Here is a 26,741-nt window from a genome sequence, read left to right on the forward strand (position 1 = left end):
GAGTGAGTCTTCCTGCTTTGGAGAATTATATGTTTTGCATTTGGCAGAGGGGAAACCTTTTAAACACTGGCCTCCTCATTTAAGTTTCAGACACCAACTTGAGAATATTTTGAAAAAGAGGATTTAAAAATTTTAATTTAAACAGCTCATTTAAAGATTTAATGAAATTTAGTCATCTCCCCTAAAGCATTATTATCTTCCCTGCTCTGTAAATTTATCTACCTAGTCTTGATATTTCAACACCTAGAACTTAATCATTTTGAGTTTATTAGAGCAAGACTTTTTTCAAATTTTTGCACATCCATTGTTTTAACACTCAATCTGCAGGTTTAAAAACTTTAAGAATTTGATTCTCTCATCTTTGCATACTGTTAGAGAAAGAATGTTGGATTTGGGTCAGAAGGATCCTAGCATTGACACCTACTAGATATTTCTGAGCCTCTATTCCCTTATTTGTAAAATGGGAATCAGTCAGTAAACATTTAAGTTCTATTATATGCCAGGCACTCCACGAAACACTGAGGATTTCAAACAAACAAAACAGCAAAAGATAGTCCCTGTCCTCAAGGAGTTCACCATATACTGAGAGAGAGACAACAAAGAAATATATACAAGCCAGCTATATTCAAGATAAATAAGAAATAATTATCTGAGAGAAGGCAGAAGAATTAAAAGGAGTTGGGAAAGGCTTCTGGTAAAAGATGGATTTTAGTTGGAAATTGAAGGAAGTTAGGGAAACCAGGAGCTGGAGATGCAGGAGAGAATTCAGGGCATGAGGATTAGCTAGAGAAAATGCCAAAGCGGAGAGATGGAGTGACTCAGTTGTGAAACATCCAGGAAGCCAATGTTACTGGATAGAACAGTATGTGGTTGGGGAGTAAGGTATACTAAGAAAACTTGGGAGGAGCAGCTAGATAGAGGGGAGAATCTAAGTGTAAATTTGGCTTAAGACATTTCCTTGCAAGGTATCCCTGGGCAAGTCATTTAACCCTGTTTGTCTAGCTCTAGCCCATGCCCTAGGACAGAAAGAAAGGGAAAGAAAGAAGGAAGGAAGGAAGGAAACTGTGAAGGGATTAGGTTATGAAAGTTTTGAAAGCCAGATAGAGAGTTTTCTACTTTTTCCTGGAAATGATAGGGAGCTACTATATTTTATTGGTGTGGGCTAGTTATGGTAAGATCTGGATTTTAGGAAAATCACTTTAGTAACCAAATGTATTGGAAGGGTGAGAAATTTGAGGCAAACAGACCCACCAGCAGAAATAATCCCAATGTGAGGAGACTAAGGACATGTTCCAGAGTGGTTGGCAGTGTCCAAGGGAAGATGAGAGGAATGATCCAAGTAGTACCACCTACCTCACATCTCAGGGTCATTGTGAAGAAGCTGCTTCCTAAATGACTGAGTTATGGTCTATATTTTAGACAAGATTCATATAATCTTCCTTTTTTGATAGGGAAGTAGATAGAAAACTCACCTCTTGCCTGTGTTAAGTCCAGTATCTAACACATGCTTCTTTTGTTAACCTTTCCTCGTCTTTAGGTAAAATGATAAGACTAGTTGCAGGAAAGGTATAGATCTACTTTGGTAGAGGGAGTTTCTCCCCTGGAACTACTACACCCATGAAACCACAGGCCTTGCTTCCAAAAGAAAATATTTTCTTTTAAACTAATTTAAAGGAGATGTTCTTTTTCAACCTCTATCCACCACTTGCCTTTCCCCAAATCCCTGCAAACTTTCAAGAAAGAACCCTGGACTTTGAAAGTTAAACACTCTTTGTTTTCAAGGTCTAGTTCATTTACTTCCTTGCCCAGTGACCTAGAGTATATTGTTGGGGGAAGGGAAAAGACAGGCATTTAATTAAATGCTGCTATGTGTACCAGGCACTGTGTTAAGTGCTTTACAAATATTTCATTTGATCATATGTCTCTGGGCTTCCGTTTACTCATCTGTTAAAAAGGGATAATTATTCTACCTTCCACACAGGATTATTATGAGGAATAATTGAAATGATAGAATTATCTAAATTCATATACATAGAACTTCAAAGTCAGAAAGGATGTAGGTCGACATCCATTTCAACTCATACCTGGAAAAGAATTTCTCCTGTAACATACAGAATAAATAGTTATCCAGACTTTGCTTGAAGCCATCTAATGAGGGAGGAATCCATTACCATGGCTGTTTCACTTATAGGTGCCTCATAAGGGTCCTAAAAGAACATAATATAATTAAATTAATAAAGTTAAAAGTTGTGGTTTGTGCTTAGCTTCTCTCATTCTTATTTCTTTGTCATGTTCCACATTTCAGGTGATGTCATGTATGTAAAAGTCGGCCAATTTAACTTTACCATAATTTTGCCTTCTTAAGAAATGTGATTATATTTCTCTAATCATCCCTTTATTCTTTTAAAAATAATTTAAAATTCTTCCTTTGTTAAAATGAAAATAAATATTTGATGATTTGTGTTTTGGCATGTAGATGTATAGAATCTGAGTGAAATGAAATCTCTAAGGCCACAGTCAATTCAGTAAGTATGGGTTAAATTGAATCTAGTCCAACTATATCTGAAGACTCCCTCCCCTCAAAATCATCAGCTTATCCTCGAACTTTTAACTTCCTATATCTTTCCTTCTCCCCTCTTACTTTTCCAATTCATTGTCAGACTGTGTTCTTAGGAAGGCTTTCCTTATTTTACTGCTTCTGTATTCCAGTGCTTGTGCTCCTCCTCCACTCTGTTATTTCTTTGTATGACTTAGTACCCAGCTGTTACATTCCTAGCTATCTTGTGTGACTTGATCATGCTTTCCTATAAGTTTGCCGGAGGGGGTCTCCCTAATGTGCTTTCCTCAGGATCTCTTAGTGTTATAGGAGCACATCTGTCCTCCTTTATTCACTATATGACCAGTGCATCTTCATTTTCAGTCATTCAATTTTTGGGGGGAGGGTGGTATACTTTACACTGCTTCTCCCACATGATTCCTTGATCTTGTAACCCTCTCCAGAGAAAGAGAAACAAGCAAGACACAGTTTTCTATATGCATAAATCTTTTTGCATTACAGCCTTTTCATACTAACCATGCACCTCTTCATTGCCCTTTGATCTTCATCGTGAGCTGAAATCTCCCTCTCTATGATGTCTATCTATTGGCCATAGCCTTTGAGGTCAAGTAGAACATTTATTTATTAAGTGCTTGCTACTTGCCAGGTACTGTGCCTCACAATACTGAGGGGGGGGGGATTAAATTGTCTCTATTCTCAAATTGTTTATATTCTACCAACAGCAATTCTATTTTAGAGAGTTATTTTATTGTAGCCAGTTTGTATCAGAAGTTGGATTTGACTTGGCTGGGGCTTACTGACTGAGGGCCAGCTGTATTCACTATGCCATGCTATGTAAGACTATTAGGTTGCAGAGTAGGTGCCCATTTGTATTGGCAGGAGTTTTCTCACAGGGGTTCCTCATATGAAATTATAAGTCCAGGCCAAAATACATATTTATTTTGACAGCCAAAAGTAATATGAGGTAGTCAAAAGAATGCTAAATCTTAAGTCAGGAGACCAGAGTTCTGATCCTACCTAAGAAATTTAACTAGCTTAAACTTTGGAGTGTTATTTATCCTATCGGTCTGTTTCCTTGTATTCTCTCTAGAAGTTAGGTTAATATTTGTACAACCTGCCTATGGGGTGGCTTGTAAAGAAAGCAGACTTTAAGATAGTTTATAAATATAAGTTGTTGCTATGTAAAAAAATTTCTTTTACTAAAATGTTCATGGAAATGACAGTTCTGTGAAATGCATGTGGCAATTTTGAATAATCAATGACCATTTTTAAAATTGAGTTTATGTATCCTAATTCATGACTAAAGGGAGAGAGGAGGTAAAATGACAGATATTCTCTCACATAAAGACCACTTGTATAGCAAAGTGCTAGCTTTGGAGTCAGGGAATCCAGGTTCAAATCCTGGACTATACCACCGGAGTGACCATGGGCTGATCAGTTGTTTGTGTCTTACATGTTAACCTTTCAATATCCTTAGGCTAGTTGCAGAAAAGGTACAGATCTGCTTTGGTAGAGGGAGTTTATTACCTGGAGCTACCTAGTAAAACCACAGGTCTTGCCTCCAAAAGAAAGTATTTTCTTTTAAACTAATTTATGGGAGATATTCTTCTGCCTTTTCCACCCCTCCCTTTGATAGTTGAAAGAGAAGTTGGAGCAATAAGAGACTGAAGCAGGGAGATTAACCAGAAGGATATTATAATAATCCAGGCTAGAGGTATCGAGAATTTGCTGTATGAATGAGAGAAGAGAAATGTTGGAAAATTTTATGAAGATAAAAATGATGGATTGGATAAGTGGTGTAAGATACAAGTAATGTAGTGGGTAAAAGTTGAAATGACTGAGGAAACAAAAGTTCAAGCTTTTGAGTTTATCATTTTATTTAGACAGTGAATTCTTTTCTGAATGGATTGAATTTGAGATCCCATGTTAAACACTCAGCAGTCAGGAAGTCATGGAAGAAGTATTATATACTTGTTGAATATCCTTCTATATTAAGGCTATAAGTAAACTTCATTTTTTAATTGTTGAAAGACTTGAGCATATTATTTCCAACACCAAACTCGTAGGCTGCTAATAACTCCATGAGAATGGAAGAGATGGCTAAATAAAATAGCATAGATGGAGAAGAGGGTCCAGGGCAGAGACTTGGAAGACACAAATCATTAGTGAGTGTGCCTTGGGTGGAAATCCTAGTAAAGGAGTCTGACAACAAGTCATCAGATGGGTTGAGGATAACTAGTAAGAGAAGTGTTAAGAAAACCTAGAGCATACCAGGAAGAAACTGAGAAAAGGTCATTGGATTTGGCATGTTTGTTTGGTCCTACTTATAAAATATAATTGACATGAAATTTTGACCTAATTTCCTATCATTTATAAATCACTGTTCATCCTGGAGGGAAACTTAATTTTTCTGTGCAATAATATCAAGTTCATTTAACTTGAATAGTCATGGTTTAGAAAAGAGATACTTGATTTTAGTTTGAGAACCCAAGTTCAAGTCCTAACTGGCTAATACCAGTCAGGTCATTTAATCTCTGAGTCTCAGTTTCCTCATCTATCAAATAGGATAATACTTTCACTCTGTACCTTATAGTTTTCAATAAGGAAAGCAAGGGCACATTTTAAAGTCACAAAGATTTGGGTTCAAGTATTGCACTTTACATATACTACTAGCTGTATGCCTCTGGGATAGTAGTTTAACTTCTCAGTGTCCCCAGAGGCAATTCTTTTAGCCTTGAAGTTAGCCTTACTTTCTGGGAGGGAAGTTTCCATAGTGGGGGATCAGAGATCCAGATCCCCACTCACACCATTCATACATCCAAAAATGTCCTAAGTACTATGGATAAATTGTGGTCCAGACCTGTGATGTAGCATTAAATAGTGGATAGAGAAACCAGTTGTGTGAGCAGGACCTCTTCAAGTGCTCCCTCTGACACACACACTTTGGTTGACCCTGTGTAACTCTCAAGACTGAAAGTTATAGAACCTTATGTGCAAAATGGGGATAATAATAGAGCCTACTTCACAAGGCTGTTGTAAGCTCAAACGAGGTAATATTTGTAAAGTGCTTATCATAGTTCCTGACACATAGCAAGCGCTTAAAAACTTGTTTCCTTCCGTCATCAATAGTCAGGTGGAAGACAGCTAGCATTTATAGAGCACTTTGCAAAGTTTGCAAAGCACTCTACAACTAGGATGTTATTTATTTACCCCTGGAAGGTAGGTGCTATTAACATCCTCCTTTTATGTGTAAAGAAACTGAGGCTGTTGGGTTAAATAACTTGCCATGAATCACCCAACTAGTAAATGTTTGAGCCTGGATTTGAACTTAGTTCTCCCCAGTTTAGAACTCCAGTCATTGTGCCACCTCTTAAAAGACAAAAAATCCCCTGCCCTCAAGGAATTTACCTTCCAGTGGAATATAGTCATTCAGGCAGGTAGCATTTATTAATCACCTGCTATGATAGACACTTTACCAAGCACTGAGGATACAAAGAAAGGCAAAAAACGGCCCCTATTCTCAAGGAGCTCACTAATGGGGTGGGGGTGGAGGGTGTTACATGCAAACAGCAATGTATAGGGACAAGGTAGGTGGCTCAGTGGATAGAGAGTCAGGCCAGAAGTTGGGAGGACCTGGGTTCAAATATGGCCTCAGACACTTCCTAGCTGTGTGACCCTGGGCAAGTGACTTAACCCCATTTGTCTAGCCCTTGTCCTTCTGTCTCCGAGTTATTATCAACACAGAAGGTGTTTTTAAAAAAAACTATTATATAGCAAGATTTATATATAGATATATAGCACAAATTAGAGATAGTCTCAGAGAGAAGACACTAAGATGAGGAGAACTGGAAACAGCTTCTTATAGAAGGTGGGACTTCAGATGAGACTTGAAAGAAGCCAAGAGGCAGATATGAGGCATAAATACTTTAAAAATCTCAATTTCCATGGGTGTTTCTAGAAAAAAGAAATTAATATAATGGAACTAGGAATTTAAATGGGATCTACTTTTTTCTTTTGCTGGAGATAAAACAACAAACTAATAAGACTAAGGTAAAGACTAATAACTATTCTCTTTTATTAGTGGTATAGGTTGTGGCAACTATTTTTTTTAAATCATTGTACTTTCAACCATTATAGAGAAAGCATATTGTGGTTTTGATGATTGATGGACTTATAAATTCTTCACTTTTTTTTTAAACCCTTACTTTCTATCTTAGTAACAGCGGCAAACAGTAAAGTGATTTGCACAGGGTCACACAGATAGGAAGAATCTAAATGCTGATTTGAACCCAGGTCCTCCCAACCCCAGGCCTGGCTCTCTATCCACTCTACCACCTAGCTGCCCCAGATTCTTAACATTCATAGCTGAAGCTCTTTGTCTTAAAAGAGAATGAGGTGACTTAATAAGACATTTGAATTTACAGATCCCATGAAGTAGATGCCATAAGGAGTATAATTTCAATTTAACCCAATCAGCACTTATTAAATAGGAACAGCTTTATATATTGGATAAGGCATTAAAAATCCTGAGTTCAAATCCAGATTTGGACACTAGACCCTTTCTGGGACCCTAGGCAAGTCACTTAACATCTCTTAGTCCCATTTTCTTCATCTTTAAAGGGTGATGTGAGCTCAATAGTTTGCAAATTTTTTCCCAATTCTGAATCTGTAATCCTATGTACTGTATGTGCTATTTACTGGGTACTAGGATCCCTAAAACTTAAGGAAGCCTATATTCTACTGGGGAAACAACACGTAAACAGTCCAAATCAATATGGTATAGAATATATACAGAGGAAATATGGGGAATACACCGATTACTGGGAGAGTCAACTAAACATCCCATTTTACAAATGGGCCCTATTTTAAAACTCACTCTTTTTGAAAAGATAGTTCCATTAATCGAATTAGAAAGTCTTTTTACTAGGCAACTTTTTCTTGGTATATTTACAAGAAAATAAGTTTCAGAACCCACCCCTTCCCAAGGTTGCCACTCCTAGGAAATCCTTCGGTCTGACTGCCTTTCACCCCAGAAAATCTGAGTCATATTTTGTTTTATTTTACCATTGGGCATGAGAACTTTGTAATATATTTTTCTCATCTCTGCTAGATTTCTACTTCTTTTCATCCTCATTTAAGCCTATTCCTACCCATGTCTGAGAGGTTGTGTGGACTTTTTCCTTGAATAAAAATAAAGGTGTGTTGAGGTTGGGGAAGGAAGGTAGGGGTAGCTCCATAGGATCCAGAGCTAAAAGGGAGTTTAGACCTTATTTAGTGCAATCCACTACATTTTACAAATAAGGAAATTTAAACCTGACAGAAGTTTAAGGTAGAAAACCAATAAACGTTGGAAATGAGATTTCAGCCTGGAACTCATAAACTGATACAATAATAAAGGAAATATAGATGAAAATCTACCTAGGCAATACCAGACTCTCATTCTCAAAGACACCTCTGAGGAAGTTAATTAATCTGGGCATAGAGGGCCATTTGTAGACTAACAGTATAGAATAAACTTCTTGAGGACCAGGATGGTGGTGTTCATATACCTAGCATCTAGATCAAATTGCCTTGCCAAGGAGGCATTTCATAAATGTTTGTCGATTGATATACTTATTTTCTTAATAATTTCCCAGGTATATTTTAATCTGGTTCTGGCTATACTCAGAAGTGTAAGCCTATGGACCATGTGTTTTGTCACCTATATAAGGAATTCACTGAGCATAAATTCCCTATAGCAATAATCTTTATGGGAGCCACACAGCCAATATTTTTCAGACTTGAATCTAAGCAAACTTTTGATTCGTTGGTCAGCTGTCTTCCCACTAAAGTAGAGATTTTCCTGGTCCCTTCACCTGGATATATCTTATAGAAAAAACTTTACCATACCTCTCATATACTATAACAACTGCACAACAACTTGAGGCACTTGGATTGTTCTTGGCTTCTGCTTGTTCCAAAGGAATCTTGCTCTAAGCATTATATGTTTTGTAAATATCATTTCTGTCTTCTTGTTAACCTTGGGATCAAGCCATTGGTGGTGGGAGTTATAAATATGGTTAATTTTTGAGTAGGAGCTATGACATTAATAATCCAAAGATAGCTTGTATTTGGTTTTAGAATTCATTCCCCACACATACACCTCTCCTTCCCACCCTCCAAAAATTAACTATTTATGTTTCATTTAAGTTCATATTAATTTATATTTGTATTCCCTGAATACTTTTGATAGTCCAGAAATGGCAAAGTGTAGGAGATACAGCAGCACTGTATTTAGAGAGTCAGAGAGATACTGGCTCATTGCTCAGCTTTGTAGCTTATAAGAGTACAAAGAACATTTAGATTTGGAGACAAGGAGGCAGAAGACCTCAGTTCAAATTCTAGCTCTTCTGTTTGACCTTTCTCCACATGAAAGTGCACATTAAAGGACAAGAGTTAAGGAGCAAAGGTGTTGAAAGCTCAATGTTTTACATTTTTGTCAAGAGCCTGTATGTCTGTCTTAACAGTGATTTTAAAAGAACTGCGGAAGAACTTGGTTTGACCTTAAAACTTTATATTGGATTTTTTCTTTGTTCAGTAACATTATTTCAAGATTAAGTTATAGTTTCTAATTCTCCTATCCACATAGAGCCTGATTTTCTTTTTGTAGGATAAAGGCAGTGTGGTATTGGGGTGATTATGTGACCCAGTTTGTGCCAACTTTCTCCTTGTATCATAGATGCCTTTTCCTTTTATCTTTTACAAGCAAAGGCAATTTATTTGATGTCTTTGAGCATCATTTTCTTGTCTGTAAATGTAAGGATTTAAGCTTACCAGTTTAATCATGGGATCAAAAATCCCATTAACCTTGGGTAAATTACTTAACTGCCTTGGTTTTTGTCATCTCTAAATTTAGGGGGTTGAACAAGATGATCTTTAAGGTACCTTTTAGAACTATGATCTTGTTTGTTGCAGGGAACAAGGGAGGAAACCATGTTTACAGCTTTATTTCATTTTTTTATGAACTCTGGAGGCCAATCAAATCAGTCAGTCTACTGACTCTTTTTTTAAACCCTTACCTTCTGTCTTAGTATCAGCTCTTTAGTCAGAAGAGTGGCAAAGGCTAGACAGTTGGAGTTAAGTGACTTGCCCAGGGTCACACAGTTAGGAAGTTGTCTGAGGACAGATTTGAACCCAGATCCTCCCAGCTCCAGGCCTGGCTCTCTATCTCCTGGCCACTTAATTGCCCCATGCCTATTAACTCTTAATGACCTCTGTGTTGTGACTCTTATGTTTAAACAAATTATTTTCCTTTTCTTGTAATGTACTCTGTCCTTCCATCTCTCAGAATCCTTGTCTTCCTTCAAGCTCAGCTCAGGTGACTGATACCTTCTTATGCTGTCAGACAGCAGGTCCAAGTACTGAAGCAAAAGTGAAACAGCCATTTTCTTTAAGGAGCTTATAACCTAGCCAGGGGATAAAATATGTGCTTATTTATATAGGTATAGACTAAAGTGACACAAGACAGTACAATGGGCTCAAGAAAGGATTTATGAAGAAAGTGGCATTGAGCTAACCCTTGAAAGAAACTAAAGATTCTGAGAAATGGAAATGTAGAGGGGACTGCATTTTAGGCATGGGGGACAGCCAGGGAAAAGATAGAAGATGACATTGTGTATAAAGAAAAGTAATTTTTCTTACTTAAAAAAGAAGAAAAGTAATCAACCAGACCATAGAAAAAAGATACATTGGAGCCATATTATGAAAAATTTTAAATGCCAAATAGAAGACATTCATATTTGATCCTTGAAGTAATATAGTGCCATTGCAGTTGTGGAGTGACATGATTAGATTTGTACTTTTAGAAAATCTATTCGACCCTCTGTAGAGGAAGATGAATTTGAGTGAGGAAAGATCTAAGACAGAAGAAATAATTAAGAGATGATGATGGCCTGAACTAGAGTAGTGACCATATGCTTGCACCAAAGAGGAAAGGAGTCCAAAAATGTAATGGAGGTAGAAGTGACAAGATTTGGCAAAAGATTGTCATTTTGGGGTGATTTAAATGAGAAATCAATAATGACACTGAGTTGTGAGCCTACATAACTGGAAGGGTGATGATGTCTTCAATAGAAGTAGGGAAGTTAAGAGAGAAGGGGGTCCATTGAATTTTGTTTGAGGTGCCTTAGAGAAGCCCAAATGGAAATGTCCAATAGTTGAAAATGTACAACTTGAGCTCAGGAGAGAGTTTAGATCTGAATGTGTGTGTGTGTATCTGTGTGTGTGTGTGTGTGTGTGTGTGTGTGTGTGTGTGTGTGTGTGTGTGTGTGTTCTGATTTAGGATTCTTCAGCAGAGAAATAATAATCAAACTCATGTGAGCAAATATTTACTATATTCCAGAAACTTTTGCTAAGCACAAGAGATAAAAGAAAGGGGGGGGGGGCAGTCTTTGCCCTCAAGGAGCTTATATTCTAATAGGGAAATAAAGAATGCCATAGCTTTCAGGAATGAGAAATAGTAGTCTTACATTATTCTGTGTTAGTTAGACCACATCTAGAATATAGCATTCAGTTTGGAGAACCATGTTTTAGGAAGGAAAAAGTCATCCAGTCTGATGAAGAACCATGAATTCATGCCATATGAAGATCAGTTGAAAGAACTGGGAATATTTATCTTGGAAAGAAGAGTTATGGGGGGAAAGAATAAAGAGTGATGGATAGAAGTTACAGAGAGACATATTTTAAATTGATTTAAGAAAAAATAATTAGAATTGTCCAAAAGTAGAATGGACTTTATTTGATGGTATTATGGGTTCTCCATTTTTTCAGGTATGAATTAAACTAGTCGACTACCTATGTTCCTCCCAACTTTGAAATCTAGGATGTGGATTAGATAGTTCATTAGATTAATATAATATTCAGAGTCAACATCAATAAAGACATTATTGAGAACCTACTTACTGTGCCCTTCTACTTTCTATGAGTTATAAGGCATAGTCCTTTTTCTAAGGAATCTCATCTAATTAGAAATGAGTGGTTGAAAGTTGTCTAAACTAAGCCTTCTTATAGAAAAGAATAATAATTTATCAAAGTCTTAATTCTCCCTTTTTATTTTCACTTTCCCCTGGCAAAAGTTCATATAGGTTGGTGATGGTGAACCTATGGCACAGGTGCCAAAAATGGCACGCAGAATGCTCTCTGTGGACACATGGCCAACCTCCCTTGAGTTCATTACTAGAAAGGCAGAGGGATTCTGGCAAAACTTCTCCCCTCCTCCTCTTTATACTCCCTGAGGACATTCCTCACTTTACCCACCCCTCCACCCAGCAACCCAATGGGAGCGCTTTCTCTCTCCTCTGTGTGGGGTAAAGGAGGGGGTTGGTGCAGGGTATAAGAGGGGATGGGCATGGCATGAGGTCTGGGGGAGGTTGGTAAGGTGAGGGCAGGGCCTGGCATTCTGTCTCTACTGATAAAGGTAATAATGTTATCTTTTATCTAGAAAAAAACCATAAAATTGTAATTGAACTATGAATGAATATGATTTGAAATTTGCCTTAGCCCTCCACATTCTCTCTCCATTTATTTGTTTACAGGTCCCTTCACAGATGTTGTCACCACCAACTTAAAGCTTGGCAACCCTTCTGACCGAAATGTGTGTTTCAAAGTGAAGACTACTGCACCCCGCCGGTACTGTGTCAGACCCAATAGTGGAATTATTGATGCGGGAACATCAATCAATGTGTCTGGTAAGTGTCAAAGCCACATATGGTTAACTAGGCATTTCAATAATAGCACTGATACGATTTAGAATCATAGGTTTAGATTTAAAAGAGGCCAAAGGGAAAGCATCCTCATTTCAGTGACCCCATGGTATGTTGGAAAAAAAACGTTTAATCTGGGGTCTAATGACTTGTATTTGTAACCCTCGGCAAATAATTACTACTTCAAAAAACTGCTTCCAAAAAATTGGGGTATCAAGTTAGAGAATTTATAAAGACTCCATTCTAAATCTAAAATCATGAAGCTTTGGTGGCTCTATCTTAGCTTTTACATTTTTAAAGCTTCTATATTGTTACAATTTTCATGCTTTGATGGTTATAACAAACTGAAAATGGTAAACAAAGAGTTCATTTCAGGATAGGTTCAGTTTGCAGTCCCTCAAAAAGTAACATGCTCTTTGGCAATAATTAAGAACCGAAATAAACTTGATTATTTTGCTTTGTGGTGAAGATTAAATGAAAATATTTTCTTGTCTAAGTGAAATGATTTCTCAAATTAATTCTTATGTATTTTATAATTGTATTTGAAAGCTAAGGAAGAGGAGGTTGTTGGGAGTTAGACTGTATTCAAACCCGGTCATTTGGAATGTTTCTGAAGAATTTATTTTCCCTAGCACAAAATGCTAGTTTTTCCTCAAGGTAGAGCTTGTGAAGAACTATGAGTATTATGACCAAATTGTGGGTGGTATTTTAAAAATATGAAGAACTAGGTGAGTGAATTTTTAACATATTTCAGCAATGAATAGTGTCAGTTCTTCTTAGGATGATTGCTTCTGTAAGCTTTTAAGAGTGATGTAATATAGTCATTATCTACATCATTGCTTCTCAAACTAATGTGCCATAAGAATTGAGAGTGATGGAACATGGTAAGCAGCTAGATTGGATAGTAGAATGTTGAACCCATAGTCTAAAAGACCTGAATTCAAATCCTGTACCAGATACTTATAGCTTTGTGACCATGGACAAGTTCTATAATTCCTCTTGACTTCAATATCCTCATTTGTAAAATGGGAATAATAATAGCACTTATCTCCCAGAGTTGTGGTGGATCTTGAAGTAACCTATTAAATCAGTTTGCAAACTTTAAAGAGCTATATAAATGTTAGTTGTTATTATTACGAATATTCTGATGCTTGAATTGACAGAACCTACATATCCTTAGGTATGCTGAAAACCAAATTTTTAAGTACTACATTCAAAGCAGTGTGTTTGTTGGCTACAAAAAAAGAAAACATTATCCGTTCTCAAATTTTTATATATAAGGTTAGTACAGAATAATATGAGGAGAGAACATTAGATGTTGAGGAGAATCTAAGAGGACATCACTAAGAAGCTAAAGAAAATGAGGATTGAAATATGAACATGAAGAGGATTATATAAATGCAAAGAGATGGACAAGACACTACATGGTTAAGAAAATGGCTGGTACATTTAAACAGCTAGAACCAAAGACTACATGATAGGAAGTAATTTAAGATAAGGCAGGAAAGGTAGGTTAGAGGCAGAATGAAAAGGAATGGAAAAGCATTTGTTATTCATTTACTTATGCTTAAGAATAAACAACAACAAAATCCCCAAACCAAGATACCAAGATAAACCAAGATTGGAGTTCACATTCTAATAATTTGAGAAACCACAAATAGGAGGTGTCAGGGACAGGACAGATAACAATATAGAGGTGGACATCATAAAATATGGCAACTGATTGAAAGTAGATAAGGTGAGAAGAAGAGAAAGTGAGGATATTTTTGAAGATGTAAACCTGGGTGACAGGAGGATGATAGTGCTGTTGACAGAAAAGGGAAGTTTAGAGGAGCTTTAAGTTTAAAAGAAAAGATTATGAAAAAATAATAATAAAATAAATAAGTAAAGGATTATGAATACCATTTTGATGAATGAATTTGATGATGAATCTCTTAAATTCTAAGCTTCTTAAGGGTGGGACTATCTTTTGTTTCCCCAGTACTTACCACAATACATGGCACATATAAATGTTTAATAAAATGTTTATTGATTGATTTTGGACATCTGATTGTATGAGATACTTTCTAGGAAATTGGGATGGTCCTCAATATAAAAATATCTAAGAGTGTCAAGGCGGCTGAAAACTGAGTAAAAAAATAATTGGATTGAACAGTGAAGGGGTCATTGGTAATTTTAGAGAGAGCTGTTTCCATTGAGAGGCTTGATTGTAAGGAATTACCCTTACCTAGAAAAAGAAAGAAAATTTGGACTTCAAAAAAAAAAAGTGAGATGAGAGGAAGGATCTTTCACTTCAAGTAGTCATTTAAGAAGGAGCTTCTCCTGGTGAATTAAGGGAAAATATAATATGTTATGCATTATTTTTTGTCTAGGCCTCAGAGGAAATCACTGAAAAATGCTAAATAAAAGGAATGTTAGAGACCATTTAGGCCAGCCGAACCATATTTTTTTATTTTATTTTATTTTTTATTTTAAGCCCTTAACTTCTGTGTATTGGCTCCTAGTTAGAAAAATGGTAAGGGTAGGCAATGGGGGTCAAGTGACTTGCCCAGGGTCACACAGCCAGGAAGTGTCTGAGGCCACATTTGAACCTAGGAACTCCTGTCTCTAGGCCTGACTCTCAATCCACTGAGCTACCCAGCTGCCCCCAGAACCATATTTTTTTAGGGAAGAAATCGCAGCTCAGAGACATTGAGTTGCATCACCCAGGTCTCCTGAACTCCAATCTAGTATTCTTTCCACTATATCAACCTCCTTTCAAGGTATTTGCCATTTGAGAAATACATGAATTAGAATCAGTGGGACATAGTGAATAGAGAGCTAGCCTTGGACTCAAGAAGACATGGGTTCAAGTGTACCCTTTGACACATACTATCTGATGCTGCAGCAACTTCCTAAGACTGCTCAGTTGCAGATTCAGATGATCCAGAAGAGGAAGCTTCCTTACTGAGAGTTTCCTCATTGAAATTAATGATTTGCCCCCTAACCCCACCCCCCAAAGAAGAAATGAACAAAACCTATCTTTCAAAAAAAGTAGATATTTCCTCATCCTAAAAAGGTTATATATAAAATATAGTCTGCAATAATATTTATAGTATATGCTAGATACACTACAGAGAACATAATGTAAAATTCTATTTGATATTTCTAGAATTGCCCTACACAATTTCTCTCATTTCTGAAAACCCCTGAGCTAAAGGGAGAGAGAAAGAAAATCTCATATTTATCTTCTTCCCTAATTCTCCTTCCCTCTCCCAACCCTCCACTGTTCTCAGGAGAGTGATGTTGTCTGGTTATCCAGCTGGCCAGGGCACCAGGATTGGGGAATTCTATAAATCAGTGATGTGATCTGGGGAAGCCAGGCTTCCTAGCTGTCAGCCACCAGAAACACCATTAAGGATGACTTCTCAGTTTTCAGATTAACCTGATATTCAAGGGTGTTTACATAATGCTTCAAAAAAATTCAAGACCCATGATATCATATTGCTTTGAACTCCAGAGTACCTTTCATTGAAGGATTGAAAAGCAGCTATTGGCATGAGGGAGTCAGTGAGCACTATTTTTTTTAAACGATCCACATCTCTACATCATCAAACAAAATGAATTTTGTTATCCTGTTACCCTGTTAGTGAACAAAATGTGCTTTTAGATGAAAGGATGATTCCTGATCTTGGTCACTTGGGCACATGAGTGACATTTGTCTAGCTTCTGTAGGAGTGGTGGTTTAGGGGGTCTATCTATTCACATTCAATCATACAGTCTTGTGAAATTAGAAGGCCTGGCTTAGGAAGTATAACAGACTCAGGGAGCAAAGTTTTCCCTGTAGAAAATTAAGCTGTCCTCCCCTCACTGGTGTAGACCATGGCCATGGTTGGCTTCTTTGTCCTTACCCCAAGCATTAGACTTGGATTTGAATCACGTCTGGGGATGCATGTTGGTGTATATGGAGAGCACATACTTTATAGTTTACAAAGCCCTTTGGCACATTGTCTCAACCTCAGGTAAGGATTAGTTGTTTCTGTTTTATTGGTGAAGATTTGGAAAGGTTAGGTGATTTGTATCTTATATCTTAAAACTACCAAGTGGTGGAATCAGCATTCTAGTCCAAGTCTTTTGACTGTGGATTATTTTATAACACTATTTTATAACAGCCTCAGGAAAATGAACAGTCAAGTGGAAATAATGGAGGGAGAGTTGGAGTTTGTTTGCTTTTTAAATCCAAAGCAAACAAAACTTGCTATAACCGCTGAATTACTAGAGGTCTGTTTCTGTTTAGCCCATATTAGCCCTTAAAAAGATAATGCCCAGGGGTAGCTAGGTAGCACCATGGGTGTCAGGAGAACTTGGATTCATATCTGACCTCAGACATTTCCTAGCTGTGTGACTGAACAAATCACTTAACCTCATTTGTCTAGCCTTTGTCCTTCTTTCTTAGAAAGTAAGCATCTAAAAAAGAAAGATAGGTAATACCCTCTTCTCCCCCACCTCACCCCCCAAAAAATGAAATCCAACTTCTTTTGAGAGGCATTATGCTATACTGATTGAAGAACTGGCCAGGCAGGGGGCAGCTAGTTGGCTCAGTAGATTGAGAGCCAGACCTGGAGATGGGAGGTCCTGGGTTCAAATATGTCCTCAAATACTTCCCACCTGTGTAACCCTGGGCAATTTATTTAACCCCCATTGCCTAGACCCCTATCACTCTTCTGCCTTTGAACCAACACACAATATTGATTCTAAGACAGAAGGTGTGGGTTATTAAAAAAAAAAAATAAGAACTGACCAGGCAGACCTGAGATAAAGCAGGCTTCTGACATATACTGATTGCATGACCTTGGACAAGTTACTTTTCCTTTTGTTGTCCCCCCAAACAACTCTTCATACTTTAAAGTTCCAGAGATGATGGAGACCTAATTTGGGAAGTATTCTTCACCCAGGAATTCCCTATATCAGCAAAATCACAAGTCCTGTCCGTTTTTATATCTCCTATTTTTCAAAACAGAATATTAGGAAATAATTTTGTAGTGGTTAAATTTTTTTAATTATGAATAGCTGTTAGATATGTTTATTACACTGCTAGTTAAGTGTAGAAGATTCCCTCCCATATCCCATTCATATAAGAAGCTATATTTGCCCATAGATAACAATAGGTGAAGAGGTAAAATTGTAAGCCTATCAAGAATACTTACATTTCTTATAATAAGACAAGTTTAACATTTTTTGGTAACCTTCACTGCTTCACTGAATTCTGATTTCCCTAAAGCAGCCAGTGTTCTGTTATACATTTTAGTTGTACATGTATTTCCCAAAGGAGGAAATTCAGAATATGAGAGGGAAGAAGGGGGAGGGACAAAGAGAACAGCTAAACTTTATTCCATGGTCCCAAGGAGTTAAAAATTGTTAGGTTTTTTTTTTTCTTAAAGCCTGTTGTTGAAAAGTATTTTAAATTTAAATTTAAAAAATTGAAGGTGGGCTTAGGGCTCTTATTTGGCCTTTTAAAATTACTTAATATAAAGTTCTCCCAGCCATAGCCTAAGGAGGAGAGCAGCAGCTCTTTCTATCTGAATGATGGCGTTAGTGTAATTATTAGTGTTATTTCCCGTTTATAATTCATCTTCCTGAGATTTTGCTGATTCTGCTTATTGAGGCTGCTTGGTTGCTCTGGAGTGGCCAACCCTGGCCACTAGCTTCTAAATGAGAAGCACCAGGGGTCTATGTGCAAAGATTTAGACAAACAGGAATTCATTTATCAGAAAAAGGCTTATAGGGAAAGCTGGATTTGGGAAGTTTTATCTTTTTCACAGCCACATTCCTTTTTCTTTATCTTTCCATAGATAGATAGTTTCCTTTGAAGTGTATGATAAGAGAGAGAGGGCAAAAGAAAGTTTTCATGAACTAACTATATCACTGTCAAAGAAGAGTAACTTGCACTGGTGCCTAAAAGGCTGATTTGATATGACTTGGACCAGAAAACTTCAACTAAATCAAACTTTTTAAAAAAAGTTACAATGCTCAAGAAGTATCAGTTCTGTTCTCCAATAGTGTTTCTAGGCATACAGATTATCACAGAATCATCATAGATAACATGTATCCAATACACAAATACCTCACTGATCTGGAGATCATTTATGTCACAACCTACAGTCTATAATAAATAGCCAAGAGTCAAAAAGTAACCTGAAATTGAAAGTACATGCCCTTTCCACATAAAGAATCAGTCTTTCATTCAAAATCTTGTGCATAGTTATAATAATTATGATTATGTAGTTTCCCACCCATTACCAAATTAAAAAATAAAGTAGGCAATAAAGTGAAAAGTGACAGTCTGATATTGGAGAAACAGAAAAATAAATGCAAAAAAAAAACCCCCTCCTTTATTATTAAATATTAGCTACTAGGGACCATTCATTTGGGAACAGACATACTTGCATTTAGTTGGAAAGGCTCTATTGTGTTAATTCTAGAAAACAATAGAGGACGTAGGATTCAAGAATTAATTACATTTTAGTATTTACTGACTCTCTGTGCCTAACACCATACTATTTCTACCTCACAGTTTAGTTGAAGAAATAGTCTAATTCACAAAGAAAAAGAAATAAGCAAAACAGCATTTATATAGGGTATATAAGAACTCTAGCCTCATTTTCCTTAATTGGAAAATAGAAAGAAAAACTGTTTCCCTTACAGGGTTGTTGTAAGGATAAAATGAGATAGCATATACAGTGCTTTGTAAACCTTAAAAGTCCTGTGCAAATGATGGTTATTATTCAATAACCATTTATTAAATACCTACTGTGTACCAAGCACTATAAGGATTTAAAGCAAATATTAAACAGGCCTGGCTTGAGGAGCTTACATTCTTGTGGGGGAAGGAAGACAAGCAGCTAGGGGAACAGGGAAAGGCTTTATGTAGAAGGTCAAATAGGTGAAAAAGAATTTGTTAGGTGCTTAATAAATAGCACAGCCAAGGACTATGTGCTAAGTGTTGGGGATACCAGGAAAGGTGACACTTGAGCTGAAATTTGATGTAAATAAAGGCATAGAGATTGAAGATAGGATTAAAAGTCTTGTAAGATAGCAGATTTGGCTGGACCCTAAAGGCCAGAGAGCAATACATAATATTGTTAAAGGGCAGGAAAGGTAGGTTGCAGTCAAGTTGTGAAAGACTTAGTCAAATGCCAAACAAAGAATTTACATTTGAATCTAGAGACAATAGAGTACCATTACAATTTTAGTAGAAATTTGAGTAACATAATCAGTCCTGCTCTTTAGGAAAATCATTGTAGCCTTAGGTGAAGGATGGATTGAAGTGAGAAGAAATTTGAGGCCAAGAGACCAATAGGAAGCCATTGCAGTAGTCCAGAAATATTGATTAGGGTCATAACTAGGGTGGAAGTGGTGTGAAGAGAGCAGAGAGAACAGTTATATGAGGCAAAGTACATTTTGAAAATAAGTCAGTATATAACATACTAAATGTGTGTGTGGTGGAAGGGATAGATAGCTCAGAGGTAGGAATTACCACAATATGAGTAAGGGAAAGGAAAGGAGACTCATCAGAAAAGAATTGAAAAGTACTAAAAAAATTGTAGAACTAAAAAATAAAATTGGATAAAGAGAGTGGGTCCAAATTGTTGAAAACCTTTTAAAATCCAGACGTAGTTTAGATTTAATGTAGCAGAGAACCATTGCGAGTTCTTGAACCCATGAAGAAATGGTGTTTTAGAAGATTAGTCTTTCAGGAGTTTGGCAGATGGATGGGAGGAATCAGTGAAAAGCAAATTTAGAAGACCAGTTAGGTGGCATAGTTGATACAGTACCAGACCTGGAATGGAGAGGACCTGGACTCAAATCTAGATTCAGATGCTTGCTAGCTGTGTGACCCTGACCCTATTTGGCTAGGCCTTGCCTTTCTACCTTAGAGTTGTTATGAAGGAAGAAAGGAAGAGTTGGGAGAAAGGGTAAGTAGCAATCCAGCTAGAAAGTGAGAAGGACCTGAACTAAGATTGTGGTGATGAGAATGGAAAGGAAAATAAGAATGTGAGAGATGTTTTAGAAGTGTACTATATCAGGGGCTGCTTGGTGGTTCAGTGGATTGAGAGCCATGGTTCTACCTTGGAACCAAATACATAGTATTGGTTCTAAGACAGACACTATGGGTTTAAAAAAATGTACTGTATACCCAGTTTATACTTTTGGTTATTGAACAAGTTGTCATTGTGACTTGCTTAGGTTTCTTTGGGAATTTCATTTGATCAAATCATAATTTCCTCTAGGCTAGTTTTTTAGAAATAGTACAGATTTTTAATTATTTTTCTTCCTTTGAAGAAAGTCTATAACTACTGATCCTAAAGGCACTCTATTACAAATATTACTTGGTAATTTTTATTTAACAAAATACTATACAGCAAAGGCATTCAGCTGGATAAAGAGTATCCCAGACTTATCATGCTACTGAAATTAATAGTAGCTGATATTCATGTAAAATTTACAAAGTGCTTTGTACACATTCTCATTTGATCCTCATAACAAACCTGTAATTATTTAACAGGTATTTACAAGTGAAGAAACTGAAGTTCATAAAAATTATGTGTTGCTTGTTGGCCACATAGCTAGTGTACCAAAATTGAGATTTAGACCCATGCTTCTCCTTACCTTAGCTACATACAGCTCTTTTTTTTCTATAGGCTGCTGTCAGAAAACATTTCTCAGTTAATACTGAATAAATATCTTTTGATCAGTTATGATAGGTTTCAACTCTTTAGAATTCAAGTCAAATAATGGACATAATATTGCTTTTTTATAGCTTGTAATGTAAGAGTCACATTTAGTTTGTCATAATTTACTTGTATGCATCTTGAAAGAACAAAGGATTATGCCATTTAAGCTTTAATGTTCTTTTTTACACAGTTCTTGCTAGTAGATTGTAAGCAGGTTGATTTTGATGTAAAGTAAATTGAACCCCTCTGAAATATAAACTTGAACTTGTTAGTTCCATTGCTAAATAAAAGGCAATATTAAGGTACATTGAAAGGTCCCGAAGTTTCAGTCAATTGTGGCTATTTGACCTCTTCAACTAGCTATCCCTCTTTCAGTTAAGAGCCCCAAGAAGGAATCATTAATGTTTCTGAATTAATCTTAAATATCTTTTTCTTTAGTAATCACTTAAATCTACCGTGGGAGAAAAAAATCCTAGAAGTTCACAGGCTTGCCACAATTTTCATTCATACTTTAAAGGTTTTTTACATTGACATCTTTATAATTATATTATATGACATCTACATTTATATTTCATAAGTATTCTAATTCTGGAAGGGAAATCTGATATCTTCCTGCTGAGCCACTTGATAAGGTAATCTGTTACCACCAGCAACTATTCACTTATCAGAGTGTAGTTTTCACATTCCTCCTCACTTGGAACCCCTGGTCTATGGAAAGGTTCCCCCCTTAAATTTCTAAATCCAGCTATGCAAATTATAATATTTGATCATAGAGGATTTAAGTGGAACCTTGGATACCATCTAATCTAGTGGTGGTCTTCATTTTTTTATACCAGTTCACAAAATTTTTAGTACTAAAGTTGTAAAGTCTGCAAATTTTAAAAACAGATTTGTACTCCTTGCCACTTTTTCTTCCCAGTTTTTCCCAATTCCCCTGCCCCCAAGCCTGGAACTATAACACCTGGAGACAACTGCCATGGAAAATTCAGGGATTTTTTTTCAATCAGAAACATAACTTCAGATTCAAAACGCTGGCTTAGCTATTACATCAGAGTTTGGAGAAGTCCTTAAGAGTCTAACCATCTTGTTTTGAAGGTCAGGAAATTGAGGCTTAGAGAAGTTAAGGGCCAGTGTCACACTGATAGTAGAGCTGGCTAGGATTGGACCTCAAGCACCCTAGTCATGAATCTAATCTTTCTTCCTTTGAAACTTCCATAAATTGAAAACAGTTCACCAAAAGAGTTGTTATCTGTATCATCCAGTTGGTTGTTAGCCAACAAAGAACAAAAATTTTGACTAGTTTTGTGATTTTGTTTGGGGCTGGCCATGGACTCAAGGGAGGGTCCCCTGAGAGTGTTAACAACATTTTAGACTGTTGTGCCATGGTACTCATATGTCTTTTCTTAACGCTGACTTGAAACTTAGCAGCCCACCTTAGAAGCACAAGAAGGAAGGGGAAAAGGATCTTCTCTAGGAGCAATAGGAAATGGCACTGGGTACCTATGTATATTTCTATTACTTGCATCCAGATTCAAAACCTTTGAGTTCTCTTCACCCTTTCCTCTCCTTTAACTTCACATCAAATAAGTAGTCAATCCTATCAACCTAACCTCCTCATCAGCCTATATTCTAGTTTAGACCCTCATCATGTCTTACCTAGACTATTAAAATTGCCTTCCTATTGACCTCTTTCATTCTTTCCTCTATAATCTATGCATACATTAACCACATTGATAGCCCTGTAACATATCATCTCCATTCTAAAGCCTTCACTGACTTTTAATTGCTTTTAGGATAAAATAAACACTTTCACAATATTATATATAATTTAGCTCCCACTTCCCATTCTTTATTATTTCAGATTTTTCAAACATTGAAAAATATGTGAATTTCTATATATGATGAATTGGAGAAAGTATTGCTTATGAAGCTATAAGTCTCAATTACATATAGCTTGCATTTCTTTTTAAAATTATATAATTTCAGCATGATTTCAAAGCTGTCTTATGTCTTCTTCTAAACCACCCTCTTTTCTGTACATTTAAAAAAAATTCTTCAAAGATTCCTTTTTCTGATCTCATTATATTGGTAGCCTCCATTTTCCTATTGGATCTCTTTCCCCACTTGAAAAAATAATCTTATAATAAATAAAAATAGTTAAGCACAACAAGCCTCTCTGACCCTGTTCAGAAATTAATGTCTCAATCTAGACTCAAGTCCCCCACCTCACTTTCAGATGGTGGATAGCATCCCATATATTTTTGTAATCTTTCTTTGTGTAACTCCCTTTCCTTCATCCTCTAGTAGCCTATTGGAATGTGGCATTGGCATCTCCACCTCCCTGTGGTTTCTCAGAAGTCGTTCCTTATATCCTCAGTGTTCTCCTTTCTCACTTCAACTGAATATAGTGCCTGCCCACCTTTAAAAACACAACTTAGGTGTGTTTTCAATGAATAAATAAAATTTATTGAGTACTTACTTTGTGTTAAGTACTGTGTAAAATGGTAGCGCTACAAATACAAAATTGAGACAGACCCTGCTTTCAATGAACTTTCATTCATTCAACTCTCTCTCTCTCTCTCTCTCTCTCTCTCTCTCTCTCTCTCTCTCTCTCTCTCTCTCTCTCTCTCTCTCTCTGTCTTTCTCTCTGTCACACACACACACAAAAGGGCAAGGGATAGTCAAATGGAATTTAGTGACTTCCCCAGGGTCACAGAACTAGCAAGTATCTGAGGCCAGATGTGAACCCAGGTCCTCAGCTCCAGGCCCAACATTTATCCACTGTACCAACTAGCTGTTCCCTCTCTCCTCATCTTAAACTTGTGTTTACTTACCCTGGGTAAATCACTTAACCTCTTGATGTTCTCTGCAACTTTTTAAAAAATATAAGTTGCTGCCTCAATCATTTCCTCAAAAAATAGGATAATTTTGCTAGTTCATTAATACTACTTTTGGATGTTTCTTTGGTATATCTGTACATCTGCTGTTGATTCCATTGAATTCTGCAAACATTTATTACTATCTTTTGTGTACAGAGCTTTTGCATTAGATGCTAGGAAGGAGAATAAAAAAATGAAAAATTACAGTCCTCTCTCTTAGGTAGCTTGGGTTTACCTGGAGGGAATATGACATGTGCAAGGTAGAGGGACAAAGACAAGATCTGGGAACATTTGAGGAAAGAGAAAACATTTTCAGCTAAGGTTATCAAGAGAGACTTAAAAAAAATACAAAAACCCTTACCTTGTTTCTTAGAATCACTACTGTGTATTGGTTTCCAGGCAGAAGAGCAGTAAGGGCTAGGCAATGGGGGTTAAGTGACTTGCCCAGAGGCACACAGCTAGGAAGTGTCTGAGGCCAGATGTGAACCTAGGACCTCCAGTCTCTAGCCCTGGCTCTCAATTCACTGAACCACCCAGCTGCCCCCTAGAGAGGCTTTTTTCATGGAAGAAATGGCATCTGACCTAATCTTTAAAAGAAGAGAAATATTTGGAGGATGGAAGACAAGGTGCTCTTTCCAGGCATTCATGGGGAGGGGAGGGATGGAAGGAGACACTGACATCATGTGTGAAGAATGCACAGAACGGCCACTGGTGGCTCAGTGGATAGAGCCAGACCTGGATATTGGAGGTCCTGGGTTCAAATTCGGCCTCAGATACTTCCTAGCTGTGTGATCTTGGACAAGTCACTTACCACAATTGCTTAGCCCTGTCCACTCTTCTGCCTTGGGACTGATATTTAGTATTGATTCTAAGACAGAAAGTAAGAATAAAAAAAAAAACAGATTGTACAGAGGCTGGAGGCAGCAGTTTCAGTTAGCGAGTGGCTTATAGTCCATTATGACCAGACTGTAGAGAACATGAAGGCAAATAAGGTGAAATGAGGCTAGAAAGGGAAATTAGGGAGCTTAGTATTTTGTACATAATAATAAAGGTTCATTGAGTTGGATTGGGGCCAAATTATGAAAGTAACTTTCTACTATATCTAATAGCAAGGGAGTGTCTGAGTCAGCCCTTTCTATTAGGAACTGGAAAACAAGGAAATAATTTTATTGGAGGGTAAATGAGTTCCACTCTATAGCCTCTCACAGGGAAGAGGAACAGTTCTCTCAGGGCCAAGCTCTTGTGATGGGTGCTTAGGTGGAGAGATGCGTTAGCTTCCAGTTATACCTTACTAAAGAGACCCATTCCAGCTGGTGGATGCCAGCAAGGACCTTGAGCACAAGAGAATTCTTTTCATTCAGGGATGTGAGCTACCAGCAAAAAGTACAGGAACAAAAAATGGACTTAGAAGATTGCAAGAGCTAAATACCAAGTGTGTAATTATGGGCCTTTTGTTCCTAAGTGACCTCCCTTTATCAACTGCTGATACACAGAATGAAAGTGTTTATTCTAGCATTCTGTTCTTTTAGCTAGATGAAGGCTTTCCAGTTCTTATAAAAGTTTTGCTTTCTAACAAATTTATTTCTTCCCTTCCACATACGTACACATACATATACTGGTCTCCAGACTGCTTTGAGATTCTCTTTTTTCACAGTCATTTATAGCATAGGGCACTTGAATGAATGTTGCAAGGAATATACCAAGAGCATTTGTAAAGACTGAGGATTTGTATTTCTGTAAACATTTAATAAGTATTTATTAGGACCTACTATGTAGGTGGGCACCAGGGGAACCATGTTTCCTACCCTTATTTTTAGAGTTTTCTAGTCAAGTAGGGAGCAAACACACAAACAGATACGTTATGCTATAATAATAATTATAAGGTGCTTAGTTAGCACAGTGCCTGGCACATAAGTACTACATAAACATTAACTTATTAATAGTATTGTTATTGTCATTAAGTGCTATTAGATACAGGAAAAAAGTGATGTATGAGATCAGAGGGGAAAGATCTTTACTGATCCAAGTGAATTTGGGAAGGCTTCTTGTAAGAGGTAGCATTTAATTTGGGTTTTAAAGGATGAATAAGAACTGGAGTGGAGAAAGATAAGGAGAGGGAGATAAAGGACATCTGATGGGGAATAGTGTAAACAAAGGCACAGTAAATTTTAATGGGTTCCAGAGCTGTAAGGGCTCTTAGAGATCATCTGGACTAATCTCTCCCTTTACAAATGGAACAGCTGAGTACTGGAGAGGTTAAATAACTTACCTAAGACTACATGCACATAGCTAGCTAGTAAATAGAAAAGCTGGAATGTGAACCTAGGCCATTTGACTCCTCTTGGTTTTTTCCCCTACACTTTCATGCCCTCCTTGTAGAAAAGAATTCTCTGAGTCCACAGCAGGTACAAGAGTGACCTGCTAAACGTTGAATGTGACATACCAATCAGATATTTATTCTTCTATCAGATGTGTTCTCAGCACTATTTGGGTACTAACCTGAATAAAATAATATATAAACCCAGGACTCAAGTTGCTGCAGAACCACTTTCCCTTTTTAAATCTTCTCATATTTAATGTGATGCAGTGGAACTAAATGGCCTCAAAGTTAGGTTCTTTTTGGCATTTTTATTGTATGATTCTTTTGGGGGGAAATAAGGTGAACAGGCATGAAATTTAATTATTGAATTTCAGGAACAAAATGATTTTCATATAAATGCAAATATTAAATACAGTGTTACCTACAGTGCTGTCAAATGAGCTAGCTACAACCATGCTATGGCAGACTTTCCTTCACGTAGTTTTATTTCAGGGGATATCATTTTACCCACAGTATACTCACATTGATGTA

At 36.9% G+C, this 26,741-nt stretch overlaps 1 protein-coding gene across 2 annotated transcripts in view; it reads left to right on the plus strand.

The window, feature by feature from the left end:
- Nucleotides 1-26,741, plus strand: part of VAPB (VAMP associated protein B and C) — a 63,050-nt gene that overhangs the window by 20,732 nt on the left and 15,577 nt on the right. For both annotated transcript variants that reach the window (XM_044663847.1, XM_044663846.1), the window contains exon 2: nucleotides 12,130-12,282. In XM_044663847.1, the coding sequence (XP_044519782.1) occupies nucleotides 12,130-12,282 (153 nt within the window). The remainder of the gene's footprint in view (nucleotides 1-12,129; nucleotides 12,283-26,741) is intronic.

Source organism: Gracilinanus agilis, chromosome 2, assembly GCF_016433145.1.
Source record: "Gracilinanus agilis isolate LMUSP501 chromosome 2, AgileGrace, whole genome shotgun sequence".
NCBI classification, from domain to species: Eukaryota; Metazoa; Chordata; class Mammalia; order Didelphimorphia; family Didelphidae; genus Gracilinanus; species Gracilinanus agilis.